This window comes from Balaenoptera musculus, chromosome 14 (genome assembly GCF_009873245.2).
Source record: "Balaenoptera musculus isolate JJ_BM4_2016_0621 chromosome 14, mBalMus1.pri.v3, whole genome shotgun sequence".
Classification (NCBI taxonomy): domain Eukaryota; kingdom Metazoa; phylum Chordata; class Mammalia; order Artiodactyla; family Balaenopteridae; genus Balaenoptera; species Balaenoptera musculus.
The window spans coordinates 20,916,514-20,936,181 of NC_045798.1; the positions used below are offsets into that span (position 1 = coordinate 20,916,514).

The following is a 19,668-nucleotide window of genomic DNA, read 5'->3' on the forward strand; positions in this document are numbered from 1 at the left end:
GCTGTTAGAGGGATACAGCAGCTTCAGATCTCAGACGAACCCAGCAGCACATTTGCCTGTCCCTAGAAATTGCCTGCCTTGGGGTGGCACACACTCTTCACCTCACCTAGCTGGCATTCTCATCCCTCTAGTTACCCCAATTTGCCCTTCAAGGTCCAACTCAAAATCAAGAGGGAAAAAAAAAAAAATCTCAACATTCACCCAGGTTTTCAGAGCCAGAAGGGGCTTCTGTAACCATCAAGGCTGGAATGGACACTGACTCTGCCACTTCATTTTGATATATATAAAATATGGTAACAAATATTAGGATCATAGCTCACGTAACATTTACTATGTGCTACATGCTCTTCTAAGTCTTTTACATATCCTGAGTCATTTAATGCTCCCAAACAACCCTACAAAATGAAGCACTGTGTGTGGAAGCACCTTGCCCAAGGTCATCCAGGAGGGAAGTGGCAGAGTCAGGATTCAGAGCAAGGCAGTCTGGAGCCACAGTCCTTGCTCAGAACCATCGTGCTGTAACTGTCTCTTGGCTCAGTGCAGCAAGTGGCATGGAGCAGTGCTCACTAAATGGTGAGTATTGTCACTTTAGAGATGGGGATAGGGAGCCCAAGGTGGGGACAGGATCTGCCCAAGTTCACTCAGCTTATCAGCAGCAGAGCTGGGATGAGAACCCAGGTCTCCTGCCTTTGTGCCTGAGTGTATCAGGACCCAAAATGGGTAGAAAACCTGCTCCAAAGCTGTCCAGGGCCACAAGCTTTCTAAACGTGCCATGTGTCCTCTGGGGCAGTGGAAGGGGTACTGACCAGAAGAGGTGGCCACACAGGCTGATGACGGCATCCTTGGCTGTGTCCAGGCAGATGTTGCACTCGAAGGTGCTGTCCTGCCCTCCGCTCTCACCAGCGCCATTGCTGCTGCCGTTGGGCCCCCCTGCACTAGAGTTCTCAGGAGATGCAGAGGCCGAGGGCCCTTTGCTTGCCATCCTTGGCTGTCAGCAAGCTCTGAGTGAAGATTCTCCCCAAGGAAATCCTGAAAGGCAGAGAGCCCATGACTGCCCATTTCTGCAGGCCACTCCCCTCAGTCTCCATGCCAATACCCCCATATTCTCTCAGGTCTGGAAGTTCAGACTATGACTGAACCCCTGAGTAGACTTCCCAGAGGCTGCAGAGGATGACAGTCGTGGGGCACTGCCCAGAGAGAAATGACTCAGAAACTTCCCATGAACACGGCCCAGAATGGACCACACAAATAACGAACCGCACAAATAGAGAGCAGCCTCCAAGGAACAGCCCTCCACAGGAACTAGGACCCTGTCTCACTGTCTTTCCATTCTCCCAGGATAACCGCCCAGGTGATAAATAAATACATGCTCAATCAGAATGAAAGTTCACAGGGTGTCCTCTAACTTTGGATGGCCTCTATGTTGGCGACCGAGTCTGCTCAGGCCAGAAAGTCATGATCAGTGTACGCCAGAATACAAAGAAAACCCTGTAACCATGAAAGCTTCCCAGGAAGCTAGGAAGGATCAGAAAGGTCATCTGGTCCAATGTCTTCCACACTGCAATCTTTTGCATTTCCCCTTCTGCCCGGTTAGAATACTACATACCTGATTTTGTCTAAATCTATCAACATTTAAGAGGAGGCTTATATCACTGCTGAAAACAGAAAACCAGTAGTACCTACCATAAGTGAAAGATAAATACAAACATAATGAAGGAAGAGCTGTTATCCCTTAGGAAACTGCAGCCCGAGACCTCTCCGCTGACTAATGAACGTGGAGCTGAGGCTGGGACTCGTGACACAGTTTGTATTTAAACCACCATTGTACCACCACAGATCAAGCTGGTCACCAAATACTGAGAGAAACAGACCCCTGTTCACTACCACCTCCAGGTCAAAGAACCCACCAGGGGTTGAACAAGAACGAGCACGAGAACACCACCAAAGGATACTCAGAAATTCTGGGCGCAGAGTAAGAATCTGTCAAGAGCCTGATCTGGCCACCCTCACCACCTCAGAGATTCCAAATGGGAAATGCTAGGTGGCTACCAGTCAGAATCGGAGGCTTGGATGCTGGTCGCAGTTGAGCCTCCAGCTTGATAGCTGGTCTTGGAAACCTCCCCTCTCCTCTCTGGCCACAGTCTTCTCATCTGTAAACTGAGGCACTGGACTCCATGGTCTCCAGGTGCCCCCTTCCAGCTCTGAGGCTGCACCAGGTCATCTCACCCGCTCTCTCCAAAGCAGGCAGCCCCGCCACAAGTCTGGGACTCACCAATGGAGCACCAGAAGACCACCCTGATTTCAGCTTCCAAAGTACCAGGAGATAAGGACCAAAAAGCCACAGTCCTTTTAGACCCAGAAGCCTCTCTACACAACAGACTCAGAACTCTAGATTCACGAGCATCCCTCACCACGACAGCAGCTCAGTGACGTGAGCAGGGAGAGGAGGCCAGCTCACCACCACTTTTTCACTCAGTTACATCATTTTACATAGTGTCCCAGAAGAGCAGCTTGCTGCCAGCAGCACTGTGCCTTGTTGGCCTCAGTTCCAAGACCTTCCCCATGATCTAGTGCTTCATCCTCTCCATATACATCTGCTCTCTTCTTCATAGGGTGGAGCCTGCTTGTGAGGGCCACATTATGGCCTTTCTTTGTCATTCCAGCTCAAGCACCCGACACGTTTCTTTAAACGTTTCTTTAAATTTTTTTTTTAAATTAAGGACTATGTGTATAGATGTGGAAAGACAACCATAAGTCAGGTTCACTGATGGATTTTAATGACAGTCCCCTGATATGATGATTTGGAAGCATACAGCACCAACAACAAAGCATCCTCACCCTAAAACATAGCTCTAATCAAGTCTCTAAAGCAAAGTACCCGGTTACAGAAAATATGGGCATAGATCCATGTGTTAAACAACTCCAGGAAGATGCAATTAGCAAATCCAGAATGTGGGACTTTCTATAGGACAAATAATCAAAATTCTCCAAAAAATAAACAGCATGGGTGGGGTGTGGAGTTACAAATTGAGACTTGAGACATACCAACCACTGGCAGTATGTGGATCTCACTGGAACCAGATTCACACAATTCAACTGAAAAAGACATGTGTGAGGTGAATGACAAAAATTGATTTAGCCTAGGTATTAGTTTATATTAAAGAATTACTGTTAGATTTATTGGGTATGATAGTGGCATATTTAAAATTTTTTCATCTGCTAGATACGTATGCTTAAGTATTTATGAAGGAATGATAAGATGTTTGGGATCTGCTTTAAAATACCCCAGGGGGAAAAGTGAAAGTAGAGAGAAAAGAAACAAGAACAAGGAAGTTGATGGTTGTTGGAGCTGGATGATGAATGGAGGTTCATTGCATCAGTTTATTTTTGTGTGCTTGAAAATTTTCCATTATAAAAGATACTTTTTAAAAAGGTCAGGTTGCAGAAGAGTATGTGTATGAATTTATTTAGGTGAGAATAAAGTACACAAATGAGGATATATTTTGCAAAGAAAATGTCTACAAGGCACACACTAAACTATCAACAGTTATTTCTGGGATTAGGAGGGCTGGGGAACTTTGAATTTTATATTCTTATCCTGTTTCAGTGTTTTATGACAAGCAGATATTACTTTTACAATAACATTTTTGAAAAAGTAAACTGTAAAATGTATGTACAATATTACATTTGTTACAACAATAATGAATATAAATATTAGAAAATGTCTTTAAAAATGTGGAAGAACATACCGAACTATTAATAGTGATTATCTCTGTACTGGTGGGGGCTCAGAGGTCCTCCGTGTTTATAAAACTGACATTTTTACCTGTATTAATTCTAAAATCAGACAAAAGAATAACAGTGCATTTAAAAACTTTTTTTCCCTGATGTTCTAAGTTCTCCCCAATGCTGAAAGGTTCTGTACTGAAGTCCTGGCTCCACCACTGACTAGCCATGTAGCTCTGGGAAATCCCTTAATGGCCTGAGTATCTTTTCTCACCTGAAAAATGAGAATGTCATACCTCCTACAGGGCTGCTAAGGTGGCCATATGCGATAACACAGTGACCTGGAGGACCCACCAAGGTAAGAGGGGGCCACTGCTGCAGGGGAGATGCACATACATACACTTACCCTGGTTCGCTGCCCTCTCCACTCACTGGCCAACAAGGCTCTGCACAGTGCATTTTCCTACACACAGGCCTAAGGGGACAATCAGGGTTATGGTAGGTGTCAGGGTAGGAATGGCCAGGGGACAGTAATAGGTCAACTCAGAGTTTGCAGGGAATAGCAGTCATGCATCAGGCCAGGCACTGGGACAGGCCTGCATGTCCCAACTCTAGGCAGACCATATCACGGTCATTCTAATTCTTAGCAGACTGACCACGTGGTCCCTACCCGAGCTCTAGAGCTTCATCCTGGTACGCACGCAAATATTTTCTGAGTGAGTGGGCGCAGGCACGTGTGACTGGTTTTGGTCAACTCCCAGGCCGGCTGCTCACATAACCTCTCTTTTACATATCCTGGGCCCTGTCACTGGAGCCTCCCCTCCTCACCTCCTACCTTCCCTCACACACAGGAACCTCACCACGCCAGGGCAGCAAGGCAGAAATGAGCAGCCTTCCCTGGGGACTGTCCACTGAGCACCTGCAGGACAACAAAATGTGGACACAGCCTCATGGGCCCAGCAGGACTGGGACACTGCCCTAGAGAACAGAGGACCCTAGTCGGCTCAGAAACTGGACAGAGTAGAAAGGAAGCTGGCCCTGAGCCTATCTGAGCTGCCATGCTGTTAAAAGCTCTCCTGCTCCCTGTAAGGCCTATGGATTTGGACCTGACCACACAGTAGCCTTCTTGTGGCTGGTTCTGTGCCCCTGTCCCTACCCTGACCATTCTTCACTCCTGAGCTGAATTCACTTTCTAGTTTTCAAAGCACATTCACACCTACTACCACTTCTGACCCTCACTCCATTTTACAGAGGACATCAGGCCAGGGATGTTAGAGGACTTACCCAAGGCCAGGCTATCATACATGTAATTCTATGCCCAATTCAGACTTTCCAACACATCAGCACTCTTTTCACTCTTACCTGTTACCCTTTAACATGCAACTTTACAAAATTAAATACCTGGTCTTTGTTTTCCCTCAAATTCACAGTGCAATGCTCTTAACTTCTGTGTTCTTTGAAGTGAGTGCAAAGCAAACTCACCACTCATCCATTTATGCGTGAAACCAAAGGATCTCTAGTACCAACTACAATCGAGGCCTGGTGCTACCAACTGGGGTGAAAGGGGTAAAAAACAGCAAGACCACATTGAACCCCTGGAGTCTAGAATAGGAGCTAATTGTAAGAATTCTTAACAAGGAGCTCCATCAAATTTGCCTCTTTTTCCTAAACAAGGCACCCTCCCAGAGATCTGGTTCCTAGACCCCCTCGGTGATTTAAATAGGACCTGGAACTGGCTACAGCCCAAGAATCTATATTTTTAAATAAGTGTCCCACCTTCCACTCCAGAAGATTCTCTGATGAAGAGTTTTGGAAAATCAGCTCTTAAGTGGAGACTCTACCAAAAGCACAAAGCAATACAGCACAGCACAGCAAAGCACAGAGTTTGGGAGGGACAGTAACCATAGGGCTTGTCCTTCAGAATACCCAGCCCCCAACTACAGCCCACAGGGACTATGAAGAGGTCAGATAAACTTGGGGGGTGGGGGACAAGTCTGCTGAGATCTCAAGACCACCCAGCACCTGGCCCATCTGGGACAAAGCTGATCATTTAAGAAACAAGCTCACAGCTTGTTTTGAAAAACATCCCTGAAGTTGAGATGTCCACGGCAGCACATTTGGTGCTGGAACGAAGGCAGATTTGTGATAGTTAATGATCTCTTAGGAACGCAGAGCCTGGCAGCTGAAGTTGCTTGACCCAGCATCCTCACTCCTCTTACCTTCCCAGAGCTAGCCTGGCCCACCTCACAGGAACTGAGCAAGGGAGAGAAACTGAGAGCTGCATATCCCTCAAGGAATCACCAGGGAACGTGACCTCACGAGGAAATCTCTTTGTAGTATTCTTGTGTTCAGTTCTCAGGTTCTAGAGAACCGCAGGTATTCATAATCTGCCTTCTCTGCCCCTTCAGCTCTAAGAATTCCTGGACCAGGGTGTATAGAGGCATCTGGAAGTGGTGATTCTAATTATGAAGATTACAAATTTGGATGATAAATAACTGGCATGATGTGAGAGGTGACCCAGCAGAAGTCCTGTTCCTGTGGGCACATGCGTGTTCGTACAGAAGCTTTCTGCCGGAACGGTGGCGAGCCCCAGCCTGTCTTCACTGCTCATTAGGCTGCTGCAGGATCACACGTAGGCAGAGATGGGACTCGCATTCTGAGAATGTCTACATCACACTCACAGAAGGTTAGAGTGGGAGGAAATCTGAGTAAGCTGATTGGAACTTGGAACACACAGAACCCAGGCTCTAAAATTTTGGAGTCTAAATGGAGTTTCGGTCCCTAGGCTATAGCTCAGAGGCCTGGCCCTCAAGTATAGGACCAAGGACCTGAACAGCCTTTCAGGTCCAGAAGGACAGAAGAGGCTGAGCAAATGGCCTCTTTTCCTTAGGGCTGCACTGGTCTTTTTCTCTGGTATCCTCTAACCTCTCTATCTGTACAACTAACCCGACACCTACCTTCAAAGATTTATTAATGATCCTATTTACCAGGCATTCAAGGGTTTCAGTCTAAAAGGGGATAGAGGTAAGTAAACCAACAAGGCAGCCCAGTGTGCTGCGTGCTGACAGTGGTGTGTACAGAGTGCCTGAGGGCAGGGCTTGCTGGGGAGGACAGAGACGCAGCACACAGGACAAGTGGATAACTCAATTTGCCAAGTTCAGTGTGGCTGGAGCCCAGAGAACATGTGGGGGTGGTAGGGCAGCAAGGGCTGCAATTGAGGCAGGAAGAAAGGCCTGGAAATCCTCATGCCTTCAGCCCCTGCCTGTCGAGCTCACATTGCCTGATGAGCCACCAAACCCAGACCCGCCTAACCTTCCAAATGGTTCCATGATTCCAATGTCTCTTTCTCTCCCCATCCAGTTCCCATCCCCTGCTAAATAAACTGGTAAATTCACATGACAGATTACAAGGCCACTAAAAATTACGCTTCCATAAGGATTTTGCCTATATGGGAATTTTAATTATATAAAATAATGTTAAATGAAAACAGCAGGATAGAAAATTGTATACCAAATTGAACATACTGTATGATATTAACAGGTTAAAAGATACAGAAAAAAATTGGAAGGGGCCCAAATATTAACTGTAGTAGTCTTTGGATAACGGAATCATGGGCAAATTTTTAAAGCTTTTTTCACACTTAACTGTACTTTCCACTTTTTCCATAGTAAGTTCTATGTTATTAAGACTCAGAAAAAATATGGGAAGATGTTAAAGGTCCCAGATCATCAGATCTCAGTAGGGGACAAAATGGAAAGCAATCTGATTAAAGAAATCTACACTAAGGTGTGATGAGCCTCAGTATAATAATTCTCTCAGAAATTTTCACATTTTTAAATTTTATTGAGTTATATATATTTTTTTTTTAAAGGAAGGAAAAATTTTTTTTAATATTTTATTTATTTATGTATTTATTTATCTATTTTTGGCTGTGTTGGGTCTTTGTTTCTGTGCGAGGGCTTTCTCTAGTTGTGGCAAGCGGGGGCCACTCTTCATCGTGGTGCGCGGGCCTCTCATTATCGCGGCCTCTCTTGTTGCGGAACATAGGCTCCAGACGCACAGGCTCAGTAGTTGTGGCTCACGGGCCTAGTTGCTCCGCGGCATGTGGGATCTTCCCAGACCAGGGCTTGAACCCGTATCCCCTGCATTAGCAGGCAGACTCTCAACCACTGCGCCACCAGGGAAGCCCTTGAGTTATATTTTTAATAAGTAACACATTCATATGGCTCAATTCAAAAGGTACAAAAGGATATAGACTGAAAAGTCTCTCTCTCCCATCCCTGGAACCTAGTCATCCTGTTCCCTGCCTTGGAGACCAATGGTACCAGACTATATCTTTAGGACACATTCCAGAAGTAGAACTACTGGGTCAAAGGGTATCTGTATTTGTAATTCTGTATCAAACACCCTCCAAAAAGGATGTGCCAATTTTTAGTCCCATGAAAAATACGTAAGAGTGCTTGTTACCCCCATCTTTGCCAATGATATGTATGTTTTCAAAAGAGAACGCATAAGTAGCATGAGAAACATAGGGTAATTTTGGCAGTTTGGGAAGGTATTTTAAATTCACTAATTCACTCGCTAATTAGTTATTAAAATCCATTATGTTCCATGCACTATGCTAGGCCCTAGAGATAACAATTTCCAAATGTAACACATATCTGAGTGGGAATTCTAGGGTCAGCTGCTCCTACTTCTTCGCATTGTCTTCCATTATTTCTTTTTTCTTTCGTGTGTGTGTGTGTGTGTGTGTGTGTGTGTGTGTGTGTGTGTGTGTGTGTGTGTGTGTATGTACGCGTGGCACGCGGGATCTTACTTCCTCAACCAGGGATCGAACCCAAGCCCCTTGCAGTGGAAGTGCGGAATCTCAACAACTGGACCACCAGAGAAGTTTCATTTTCCGTTATTTCTAAATCAAAAGTGTTTTTGTTTGTTTCGTTTTAAGCTTCAATGATTTTTCTTAAAGTTTACCAGGTTTCATAAGTTAAGGGTGAAGCAGGATTCGGATTACCCCAGCACAAACTTTCGAGGGTCATCCAAGAGGCTGCCTTCTGTCATTCCTTGTATCACTGTCTTAAAATGTTCCTTAACCTATTATGGACTTTTGTCCTTAAAAATTATCATGGCACAGGGACTTCCTTGGTGGCACAGTGGATAAGACTCCGTGCTTCCAATGCAGGGGCCCTGCGTTCGATCCCTGGTCAGGGAACTAGATCCCACATGCATGCCGCAACTAAGAGTTTGCATGACACAACTAAGGAGCCCGTGTGCCGCAAATAAGGAGCTGGGGAGCCACAACTTAGGAATCTTGGAGCCGCAACTAAGGAGCCCGCCTGCCTCAACTAAGATCTGGCGCAAACAAACAAATAAATATTAAAAAAAAATTATCATGGCACAGGGACTTCCCTGGTGGCGCAGTGGTTTAGAATCCGCCTGCCAATGCAGGGGACACAGGTTTGATCCCTGGCCCGGGAAGATCCCACATGTCGCGGAGCAACTAAGCCTGTGTGCCACAACTACTGAACCTGCGCTCTAGAGCCCGTGAGCCACAACTACTGAGCCCTCGTGCCACAACTACTGAAGCCTGCATGCCTAGAGCCCATGCTCCGCAACAACAGAAGCCACTGCAATGAGAAGCACGTGCACCACAATGAAGAGTAGCCCCTGCTCGCTGCAACTAGAGAGAGCCCGCACGCAGCAATGAAGATCCAACGCAGCCAAAAATAAATTAATTAATTAACTAAATTAAAAAAAAAATTATCATGGCACAGAGGAATATGATGGCTCTGGGTTCAAATCTCAGCTCAACTACTTACTCTGTGACTTCAGTCATTATCTTCTCTCCAAGCCTTTTTTTACTCATCCGTTAAAATGGGGCAATTACCTTCCTCACAAGATAGTTGTAGGGATTAAAGAGGTAAAACAGTAAGGGACTAGCACAGTGCCTGGCATATAGTTAAGTGTTCAAGAAATGTTAATCGCTCCTCCACTGTGAGGTCTCACAGAGTACAATGAAGGTGTGACTGCTTCTTCATACTCCCCACGGAGCTATGCAATCAGCAGGTATTTGGTTAACTTGCTGAATGAATGAGTCACAACTTCCCTTTCTGAATGAGCATCGCTCCTTGAAGGCACTGTAGGTGAGACATCAGAACTGTGTATGAGGAAATCCAGAACAGGACACAGTTTGATCTGGGCAAAATCAGATTTTCCCCAAAAGTGTCAAAATCAGGAGGCACTTGTTATATCTATTATCACTATAAAAAAACATCAGCTAACACTCTGCTCAGCCCTTTACATGAATCATCTCATTTAATTGTTACAACCTGCCTTTGAGGTAAACACTGCTTATCATCTTCAGCATCCCCTGGGATGTTAGATTAAGGCGCAGAGTAGTTAGGTCACTTGTCCATGTCACAGAGCCAGTCAGAGGCAAAGTTTTCAACTCCTAAGCCAATGTGCTTAAGTACCTCAGTGATCTGTTTGTGTGTCTATCTCCTCAAGCCCAGACCCAGCTTCCAGGTGCCTTGCTCAGCACAGGGCTAGACACCTCAAGAACACCTCATAAATGTGCATGGGCTGATGGCTCTGATGCCCAGGACTGCTTAGAAGTGTACAACTCAAGATGAGTCAACGTAGCCAACTAAAGTTGTAGAAAATCAGTGTCCTAAAAGAACAAGACATTCTTCAGTGATGTTTTTCAGAACTGGAAATGTTACATAACTGTTTCAGAGTAATTTTTTCTTAAGTATTGTCCAAAACTCTTAAACAAATGAAAAAAAAAAAAAGATCAGGGATATGCAACCAGAAAAAGTTCAGGTTTCCCCAAATTAGTACTGACCTGTATTAGAGATTATGCTACTCACACAGAGGATTAATTATTCACTGAACTGTCTTGCTCACTCTAGTTAGACACCTCCTAGAGTCACATGCACAGTGCCTGACACAGAGTACATGTTCAATAAATGTATGTCAATAAATGATGGGAATGTGCCAATTTCAATTCAAACCAATATAACTGGATAAAATATTGTATTAAAGGAAGCTCTTCAGACGGGACAGATCCTAGTTAAGGGCTGTAAATTTCGAGTATAATACAGTGAGAGGACAAACCTGGAGCCAGAGGACCTAGTCTGATGCTCAGCTCTGCCACTCAGCTAAGCCAGGGTCCTCACCTGCAAATGGGGTAATTGTGTCTGTCCTTCGTCATCAGAGAAGTTTTCAAAGTGAGAGTTTTGCTTTTGTTTTCATGCAGTCAGTAAATTCTTATTAAATTCAGATTCTATAAAATCTTATTAATTCAAATTTTATTTGCAGCTGAGCTGAAGACCTCTGAAATACTCTAAAGGTAGAGTATCAAGAAAATGAATAAGGTCGACAAGGTTTAACCAACTAAGGAGAAAACTTTCTAAGAGTTTTAATAACATCAGCATATACTTGACAAAAACAATGATCTCACTTCTCCTTTCAATAGGAGGTCCCAAGGAGGACCATCAGGAGAGCATTTATAAGATAGACCAGCGGAGTTCCCTGGTGGTCTAGAGGTTAGAATTTGGCGCTTTCACTGCTATGACCCGGGTTCAATCCCTGATTGGGGAACTGAGATCCTGCAAGCCTCGCGGCCAAAAAAAAAAGACACTATGAACAGAGTAAGAAGGCAACTCACAGAATGGGAGAAAATATCTGCCAATCATATATCAGAGGGATCAATATCCTGAATACATAGAGAACTCCTAAAACTCAACAACAAAAAAATGAACAATCCAATTCAAGAATGGGCAAAGGACTTGAATAGACATTTCCCCAAAGAACATATACGAATGGCCAATAACAACATGAAAAGATGCTCAACATCACTAATTATTAGGGAAATGCAAATCAAAACTATGAGATACTATCTCATATCCATTAGGATGGCTACTATTTAAAAAAAAAAAAACAGAAAACAAGTGTTGGTGAGGAGGTGGAAAAATCAGAACCCTTGTGCACTTTTGGTGGGAATGTAAAATGATTCAGCTGCTGCAGAAAATTCTAGGGCAGTTCCTGTATCTTCCAAAATGTCTAATATGAGCACATATTACTTTCACAATTAGAATTACTGGGGTGTGTGTGTCTGAGTGTGTGTGTTTTCAAGATAGTCTAGTTAGAGTCAAATGCTCTGGGGTCAAGAGAAGCGTGGGTGCACTGGTAGCTCTGCTACCTCAGGCAGCTGCCCAAGGCTATCACCAGTCCCGAGCGTTTCCAACTACCACTGACTCCTCGACTCCCTGCCTGTGACCAGACAAACACAAGAGCAGCTCCCAAATTACAGGATCTCCTAGTGGTCTTATCACATCTGGGATGATGCTGTAGTACCCCTTTCACTTGACATGGCCCCCCCAGCTCTGCATGGTCAGCAGTGGTTGGGGTTGAACCAAGCTCTGAGTGGTCAGCAGTTTCAGACGTACAACTCACTCTGCACTTCAACATGTCCAAATCCAACTGCCTTCAGGTCACGGAGTTACTGGCACTGCCTCAGATTCTGCAGTTCAGCTCTCACTGAATTACTTCAAGGGGCTTCAGGGGATCTGCAAACTCTGAATATTTACATGTAAAATTATACATGATGACAAGTAACTCAATTACAAAAGGGCAAAGGATCTGAATAGACATTTCTCCAAAGAAGAAATGACCAAAGTGCATGTGAAAAGCTGTTCAACACCATCTAGCCTTACGGAAATGCAAATAAAACTACAATGAGATGCCACTTCACACCCACTAGGGTGGAAAAAAAAAATAATAATAAAGGACAATAACAAATGTTGAAGAGGGTGTGGAGAAAATGGAATCCTCATATATTGCTAATGAAAATGTAAAATGGTGGACTTCCCTGGTGGCGCAGTGGTTAAGAATCCGCCTGCCAATGCAGGGGACATGGGTTCAATCCCTGGTCCAGGAAGATCCCACATGCCGTGGAGCAACTAAGCCTGTGTGCCACAACTACTGAAGTCCACGTGCCTAGAACCAGTGCTCTGCAACAAAGACCCAACACAGCCAAAAATAAATAAATAAATAAATTTATTTAAAAAAAAAAAGAAAATGTAAAATAGTGAGCTGCTGTGGAAAACAGTTCAGCAGGCAAAAAGTTAAAAATAGAGTTGCCATATGACCCAGCAAGTTCACTCCTACGTAAACACATTTAAGAGAACTGAAAATATGTTCAAACAAAAATTTGTACATGAATGTTCAGAGCAGCATGTCATAACAACTAAAAGACAGAAAACTTAAATGTCAATCAACTGACAAATGGATAAACAAAACACAGTATATCCCTACAGTGGAATATTACTCAGCCATAAGAAGGACTGAAGTACTGACATATGCTATGACATGGATGAACCCCAAAAACATTACGCTTAATGAAAGAAGCCAGACATAAAAGGCCACATACATGTGATTCCAGATTAGTGGTTGCCAGGGGATGGGAAGAGGGGAGACTAGGGAGAAACTGCTAACATGTACTGGGCTTCTTCGGAAGATGAAAATGTTCTGGAACTAAGACAGTGGTGATGGTTGCATAACTTTGTCAACATTCACACTTTAAAATGGTGAATTTTATATGTGAATTCTACCTCAAAAAAATAAATTTGAGAGACAGTCTACAAAATAATTGGCCAGTTCTCTTCAAAAGTTTAGTCATGAAAGACAAAAAAGGCTGAGGAACTGTCTCAGATTTAAGAGACTAAGGAGACTTGATACTAAATGCAATGTGGGAAAATGGACTGGATCCTGGAGCAGAAAAAGGACATTAGTGGGACAAATGGCAAAACTTAAATAAAGCCTATAGCTTAGTTAGTAGTACTGTATTTATGTTAAATTTATTAGACAATGTTATGGTTATGTAAATGTTAACATTAGGGAAAGTTGGGTAAAGAGTATACAGGAAGTTTGTGTATTATTTCTGGAAGTCTAAAATTATTTCAAAGTAAAAAAGAAAGTACATGGTGCAGGTCAGGGGGTTGGCAATTTCTTTTCTGAAAAGCACTGTACATTAAATACTTTAGACTTTGCGGACCATATGGTCTTTGGGGCAACTCTGCTGCCAAAAACAGTATATAAATTAAAGGGTGTGGCTGTGTTCCAATAAAACCTTATTTATAGAAACTTGGTTCGATTTTCCTAAAATGCTGATTTAGGTACTTTCTTAAGAGGAAAATTTCAGATTGAGAAGTTTTAAAGACACCACTAAATTACAATCATTTTACTCAACACCTGGATAATATCTGAATAAGCATTTCACAACTTTCTTTACATCCTAGGAAACACAAACAAAAAAGGGAGGAAGATAAACACAGGCAGGAAGTCTTGGCTCAAACCCAACCTTTTTTTGGCAGGGGCATTCCAGCAGGATTGGGTCAATATGGAACCTCTGTTCTATAGGGCAACGTAAGCATTCTAACAGGTTTCTAAAAAGTGATCTGCTTGGAGTTTTGTAAATCACAAAATAAGGAGCTCTGATGTTTAATTAGAAAACTAAATTTATGCTAGAAGCATTATCTGCAGATTACATGTGAGGATGAACTGGCAAGTCAAGTCCATCACAGGACTGGTTTTAAATGTTGATGAAGTTAGCCAACAGATTGCAAAAACTCTCTCAGTAGACACAACATCTATAACAACACACTGCTGGAGAGAGGATTAAAGAGGGATTTATGTCCTGGAGCTGGGGGAGGCTGGCTTGAACAGCCTCCTTCCAACCCATATTCCAAAGAGTTCACTGGCTTCTCCTCATCAAAGTCCTCAGATTCATTTCCAAGTTATTCTAAGAAAATAAGCTACAAACTGATGGGGTGGGGACCCTGCTTAGTTATTCATTCAACAAACATTTAAGGAGCCCTTATCAGATGAGCCATTCCAAAGTCCTTGAAAAGAAGGATGGTACACAGGACAAGGAAGAGATTACATAAGTTCAAACCCACTGGCCTCACTTCTGGAGATGTAGGCTGGGGGGATGGAGATGTCAAGAAAAGAGGGCAGAAAAAAAGAAGGCAGCACCAGAAAGACTCAAAGTAACTACTCAGATTTAGACATTTTCAAGTTGAAAAGGACCTCCATCTAACAACTCCTTTGACAGGGAGTTCACTACCTCTGGAGGCAATCCATTCCATTGCTGGTCACCTGTGGCCAGCATTAAGTTCTTCTATTAAATCAAAATTTTGTCTTCCTGTAGAATCCACCTATTGATCCTAGTTTCTGCCTCTTTCAACCGCAAAGATGAAGTGGAAGCCCTCTTCACCATAACAATCTTTTCTGTTTTTGATGAGATTTTTTTGTTTTGTTTTCCCTTCCATTGCTCTCTTTTCTGGGCTAAACATTCTCGCCAGCCCCCCCCCCGCCCCCCAAAGATCCTGAACAAGTTCCAGCTGCCTCAAAGCAAAGAATGCATATCTAGAACTCACAGCAAGAAAGCACTTAAGAAGAGTGGGCTTCAAACATCGGTATGCAGAGGACCCCCGAGGAGTATGTTCAAAATGTAGTTTCCCTGGTTGCGACCCAGATTCTAAATCAGAGTCTTATTTGAGTCCTGCACTGTGAAGTATGCACCCTAGGGCGTTTCAAAGCAGAGGCTGTGAGAACCATATTTAGAGATACACTGCCCTGTTTTACAAATGAGGAAACTGAGGCCCGACACAGCGAAAGGATTTGGCCCATAAAGCACAACTGGCTGTCGGCGACGAAGTCTCAAAGTCAGGTCTCTTACTCCCAAGCCCAACTCTATTCAGCGCGCTTCCGGGCCTCGGCCTCTCCAATCGGGGCAAACTCATTAAAAGCACCTCCACATGAGAGAGGGGCCTCGACTGGAAGTCAGAGTTAGAGTGAGTCCCTACCTGGAAAGGACAGCTTGTGGGGGCCTTTTCCCTACTTGGGGCCTCAGTTTCCCCAAACTGTAATCACTGGACGAAAGACCACAATACAAGCCTGACCTCCCTTCTGGGGCGAATGGCCCGGGCCAGAGCCGGACTTGTTGTGTCTGTGCTCCTGGGCTCAGGTGTCGCAGCCCGTGGGCCTGCTGAAGGCGGAACCCGGTCCCCGCCCGCGTCCCTCAACCTGGACGGCCCCCACCTGCCGCCCCAACCCCTCATGTACCTGCCCCTGCTCAGCTAACGCCGCCGAGGCCGTCCCAGCCTGTCCGTCCGTCGGCCGCCCAGCCAGTCCCTTGGCTGGGTCCGTCCGGCCGGCAGGATTTCAGATTCCTCCTACGCGGACCCTGGTCAGCTGACTCAGAGCCGCCGCTCTCCGGGGACTTCCGGCCACAACCGGAAAAGGTTGGTCCACGCCGCTGTGCTTCGGCCCCAGATACTGGGCTCTAAGGTTCCGCCTGCTGGCAGGAAGCGGAAAAACACAGGGACCGTTTGGCAGCTTTTTAAAAAGCCTAAGTCCGGGCATGGAAAGCCCCAGACGTGCTTGCAACATTTTTGTTGGAACAGAGTGTAAGGATGATGGGAATCAGAATGATGGGAATATGTCATAGGACACAGGAGCTAACTTGAAGGAGATCCCACTGGCCAAATCTGGGCAATTTGAGCAAAACACATAATGATAGTAACAGAATATAACTGAATAAAATTATAACCCAATGACTCTTTACTGATATAAATAAAGAAGTGATTAAATAAATGGGGGAGAAGGGGAAATTCTTCCTTTTAGTAGAATGACAACTAGCAAATATGACGGAGTTAGAAAATCAGTAATGGACGGTAAAGCTGGAGGAACAGGATGGTTACACAGTAAAGGGTCTCCCATAGATTACTTATTGATTGCAAAGGGAAAATAGGAATTTCACAGAGGTGTAACCTCGCAGAACAAGTGAATCAAAATTATCAGAGTTAACATCACCAGTTATAGGTCGAGTAAATATCATGTGCTTCCTGGAAGGGACAAAATTTGAATATGGATCGTGGTTTAGGGGTTGGGTATCAATGTTAAAATTTCTACATTTGATCATTGTATTGTGGTTATGTTAAGAGAACTCCCTTGTTCTTAGGAAATATTCACTGAAGTATTTAGGGGTAAAAGGGCACAATGTCTCCAACTTAATTTCAAATGATTCAGAAAAAAATTCAGGTGTATAAAAATTGAGAGCATGATTTAAGCAAATGAGGCAAAATGTAAGCAAGTGGTGAATCTAGGTGAAAGGTATATGGAAGTTCCTTACATAATTTTTGCAACTTTTCTTTAAGTTTCAGATGCCAACTAAAGAAGGTCTCTTGACACCCGGTTCTACAAGGATTGAGTCATTAGCCACCGTAGTCTCTGACCTTCAACACACAATGAAAGGAGTTCAGGGGCGAAGATCAGGAATGAGGCACTCTGTGCTCTGGGAAAACTGGCAGAACAGGTCTTCAGATGGTTAGATATTTTCAGGAGAAAATTTTAGGAGCCCAATTTCTTGCATATTTTCATACCTAGAAAGACACTAATGTCATTAACTGAGATATGTGTTCCTCGTGACTCACAGCAACCTTCTACTGAGATGTGTGCTTGATTGCACATACCCCTTCTCCAAAATCACATATAAACCAACCTCGCCCACCTCTTTGGAGCAGTTCCTCAAAACTATCTAAGAGGCTGTCTACCCCTGGGCTATAGTCGTCAGTAAGTCCCCAAATAAAACTGAAACAGCTCTCACATTGTGCATTTTTATTTCAATGGACAATGATATAAAAATTAAAATTTACCCCCAGAATGAGGGGAGTGCCTTGGTTCTAGCCAATTTACTTATTTACCTATCAAACATTAATTTATATGCTGAGCACTGGTGATGCAGTAGGAAACAAGACAAGATCTTTGCTTTCATGCCTAGCAGGAAAAATATCAAACATACAGTCACAAAACTAATGGGCTACTTGGCTTGAAAATATTAATAGCTAACATTTACCGAGCTTACCTAAGCACACACCACACAATGATTCATTTGATCCTCACAGCAGCCCGGCAAATGGTTTTGGTGATTACCTCTGCTATACAAATGGGTAAAGGAAAACTTTTAAAAGTTTATGCAATTTTATCATTTAATTAACAGTTTTCAGATGACATACTGATAGGTGACAGAGCTGCAATTTGCACCCAGACATTGTTCTCTGGAGTTCTTTTTTTTTTTAATTTATTTTTGGCTGTGTCTTTGTTGCTGCACGTGGGCTTTCCCTAGTTGGGATGAGCGGGGGCTACCCTTCATTGCGGTGCACGGGTTTCTTATTGCAGTGGCTTCTCTTGCTGCGGAGCACGGGATCTAAGGTGCACGGGCTTCAGTAGTTGTGGTTCGTGGGCTCTAGAGTGCAGGCTCAGTAGTTGTGGTGCACGGGCTTCAGTAGTTGTGGTTCATGGGCTCTAGAGTGCAGGCTCAGTAGTTGTGGTGCACGGGCTTGATTGCTCTGCAGCATGTGAGATCTTCCCCAACCAGGGATCGAACCCGTATCCCCTGCACTGGCAGGCAGATTCTTAACCACTGCACCACCAGGGAAGTCCCGTTCTCTGGAGTGCTTAACACCCATCTTCATTGTTTCATGAATTCAACAAGCATTTATTAAGTGCCTGCAATTATCCCAGGGACTGTCTTAGGGGTTGGGTCTGAGTAAGGGGGAAGGTAGTAGATGAAATAAACTCATAGATGAAATTCCTCATCTGCCAGACTTCTCTTCAAGTTCCTGTGGACACAGGGATGTTTCTAGTCACATGAACCTGGATTTGAGTCCAGGCTCTGAGAAACAGAAAAGCAGCCCCTGATACCCAGGAGCTAGCCTGGCACTTACAGGAAGGCCTTGGTGTTCTCCTGTTGAGCATAAAAACAGAACACAGAACATCAACATCAGACAAGGCTGCTCTGTGACTGTGATGGATCAGGACAATATAAAGACCTCTCCATAATCATGTCTGAACCAGACAAAGCAAGAGCATTGTCCAAAGCACAAAAATGACCAAGTATTTCCCTAACCTAGCTCATATAGAGATTGCTGCTTCTTCACCAATTACAGCTTTAGACTCAGTCTCATCTTCCCGCGTTCTAGATAAGATTTACCAAGGTACCCCATCATAGACAGCATCTGATCCAGATAAAACCCAGCTTCCTTATTTATTTAACTATAGTTGATTTACCATATTGTGTTAGTTTCAAATGTACAGTTTCAGATTCTTTTCTTTTTTTAAAAAATTTATTTATTTATTTTTAGATTCTTTTCCATTATAGGTTATTACAAGGTATTGAATATAGTTCCATGTGCTATACAGTAAATCCTTTTTGTTTATTTTATTTTATTTTAAAAATCTTTAGAATTTATTTTTTTGGCAGCACTGCGAGGCTTGTGGGATCTTAGTTCCTCAACCAGGAATCAATCTCGGGCCCTCGGCAGTGAGAGCGTGGAGTCCTAACCACTGGACCGCCAGGGAATTCCCTATCTATTTTATATATAGTGGTGTGTATCTATTAATCCCATACTCCTAATTTATCCCTCGCCCTCCCCTTTCCCGTTTTGTTAAGTTGATCTGTATTATTTGTTTGGATTCCACATATAACTGATATCATATAATATTTGTCTTTCTCTGCCTGACTTACTTCACTTAATATAATAATCTCTAGGTCCATCCATGTTGCTGCAAATGGCAATATTTCATTCTTTTCAATGTCTGAGTAATATTCCATTGTGTGTGTGTGTATATATATATATACCACATCTTTATCCATTCATCTGTTGATGGACATTTAGGTTGCTTCCATGTCTTGGCTATTGTGAATAGTACTGCCATGAACACTGGGGTGCATATATCTTTTCAATTAGAGTTTTTGTCTTTTCCATATATATGCCCAGGAGTGGGATTTCTGGATTATATGGTAACACTATTTTTAGGCTTTTGAGGAACCTCCAACCTGTCTTCCATAGTGGCTGCACCAACTTACTTTCCCACCAA

General features: G+C 43.7%; 1 protein-coding gene across 6 annotated transcripts in view; it reads right to left on the minus strand.

The window, feature by feature from the left end:
- LOC118906797 (E3 ubiquitin-protein ligase RNF185) overlaps window positions 1–16,003 on the minus strand; it is an 88,882-nt gene extending 72,879 nt beyond the window's left edge. For 4 of the 6 annotated variants that reach the window (XM_036874467.1, XM_036874468.1, XM_036874474.1 and 1 more), the window contains exons 1-2: window positions 15,853–16,003; window positions 807–1,029 (exon numbers count right to left, since the gene is read on the minus strand). In XM_036874467.1, coding sequence (XP_036730362.1) covers window positions 807–982 — 176 coding nt within the window. In that variant the 5' untranslated portion in view covers window positions 983–1,029; window positions 15,853–16,003. Of the gene's footprint in view, window positions 1–806; window positions 1,030–2,272; window positions 2,295–15,852 lie in introns of those variants that run through there. The other 2 variants (XM_036874466.1, XM_036874469.1) reach the window with 2 other exon arrangements.
- Window positions 16,004–19,668: the final 3,665 nt, after the last annotated feature.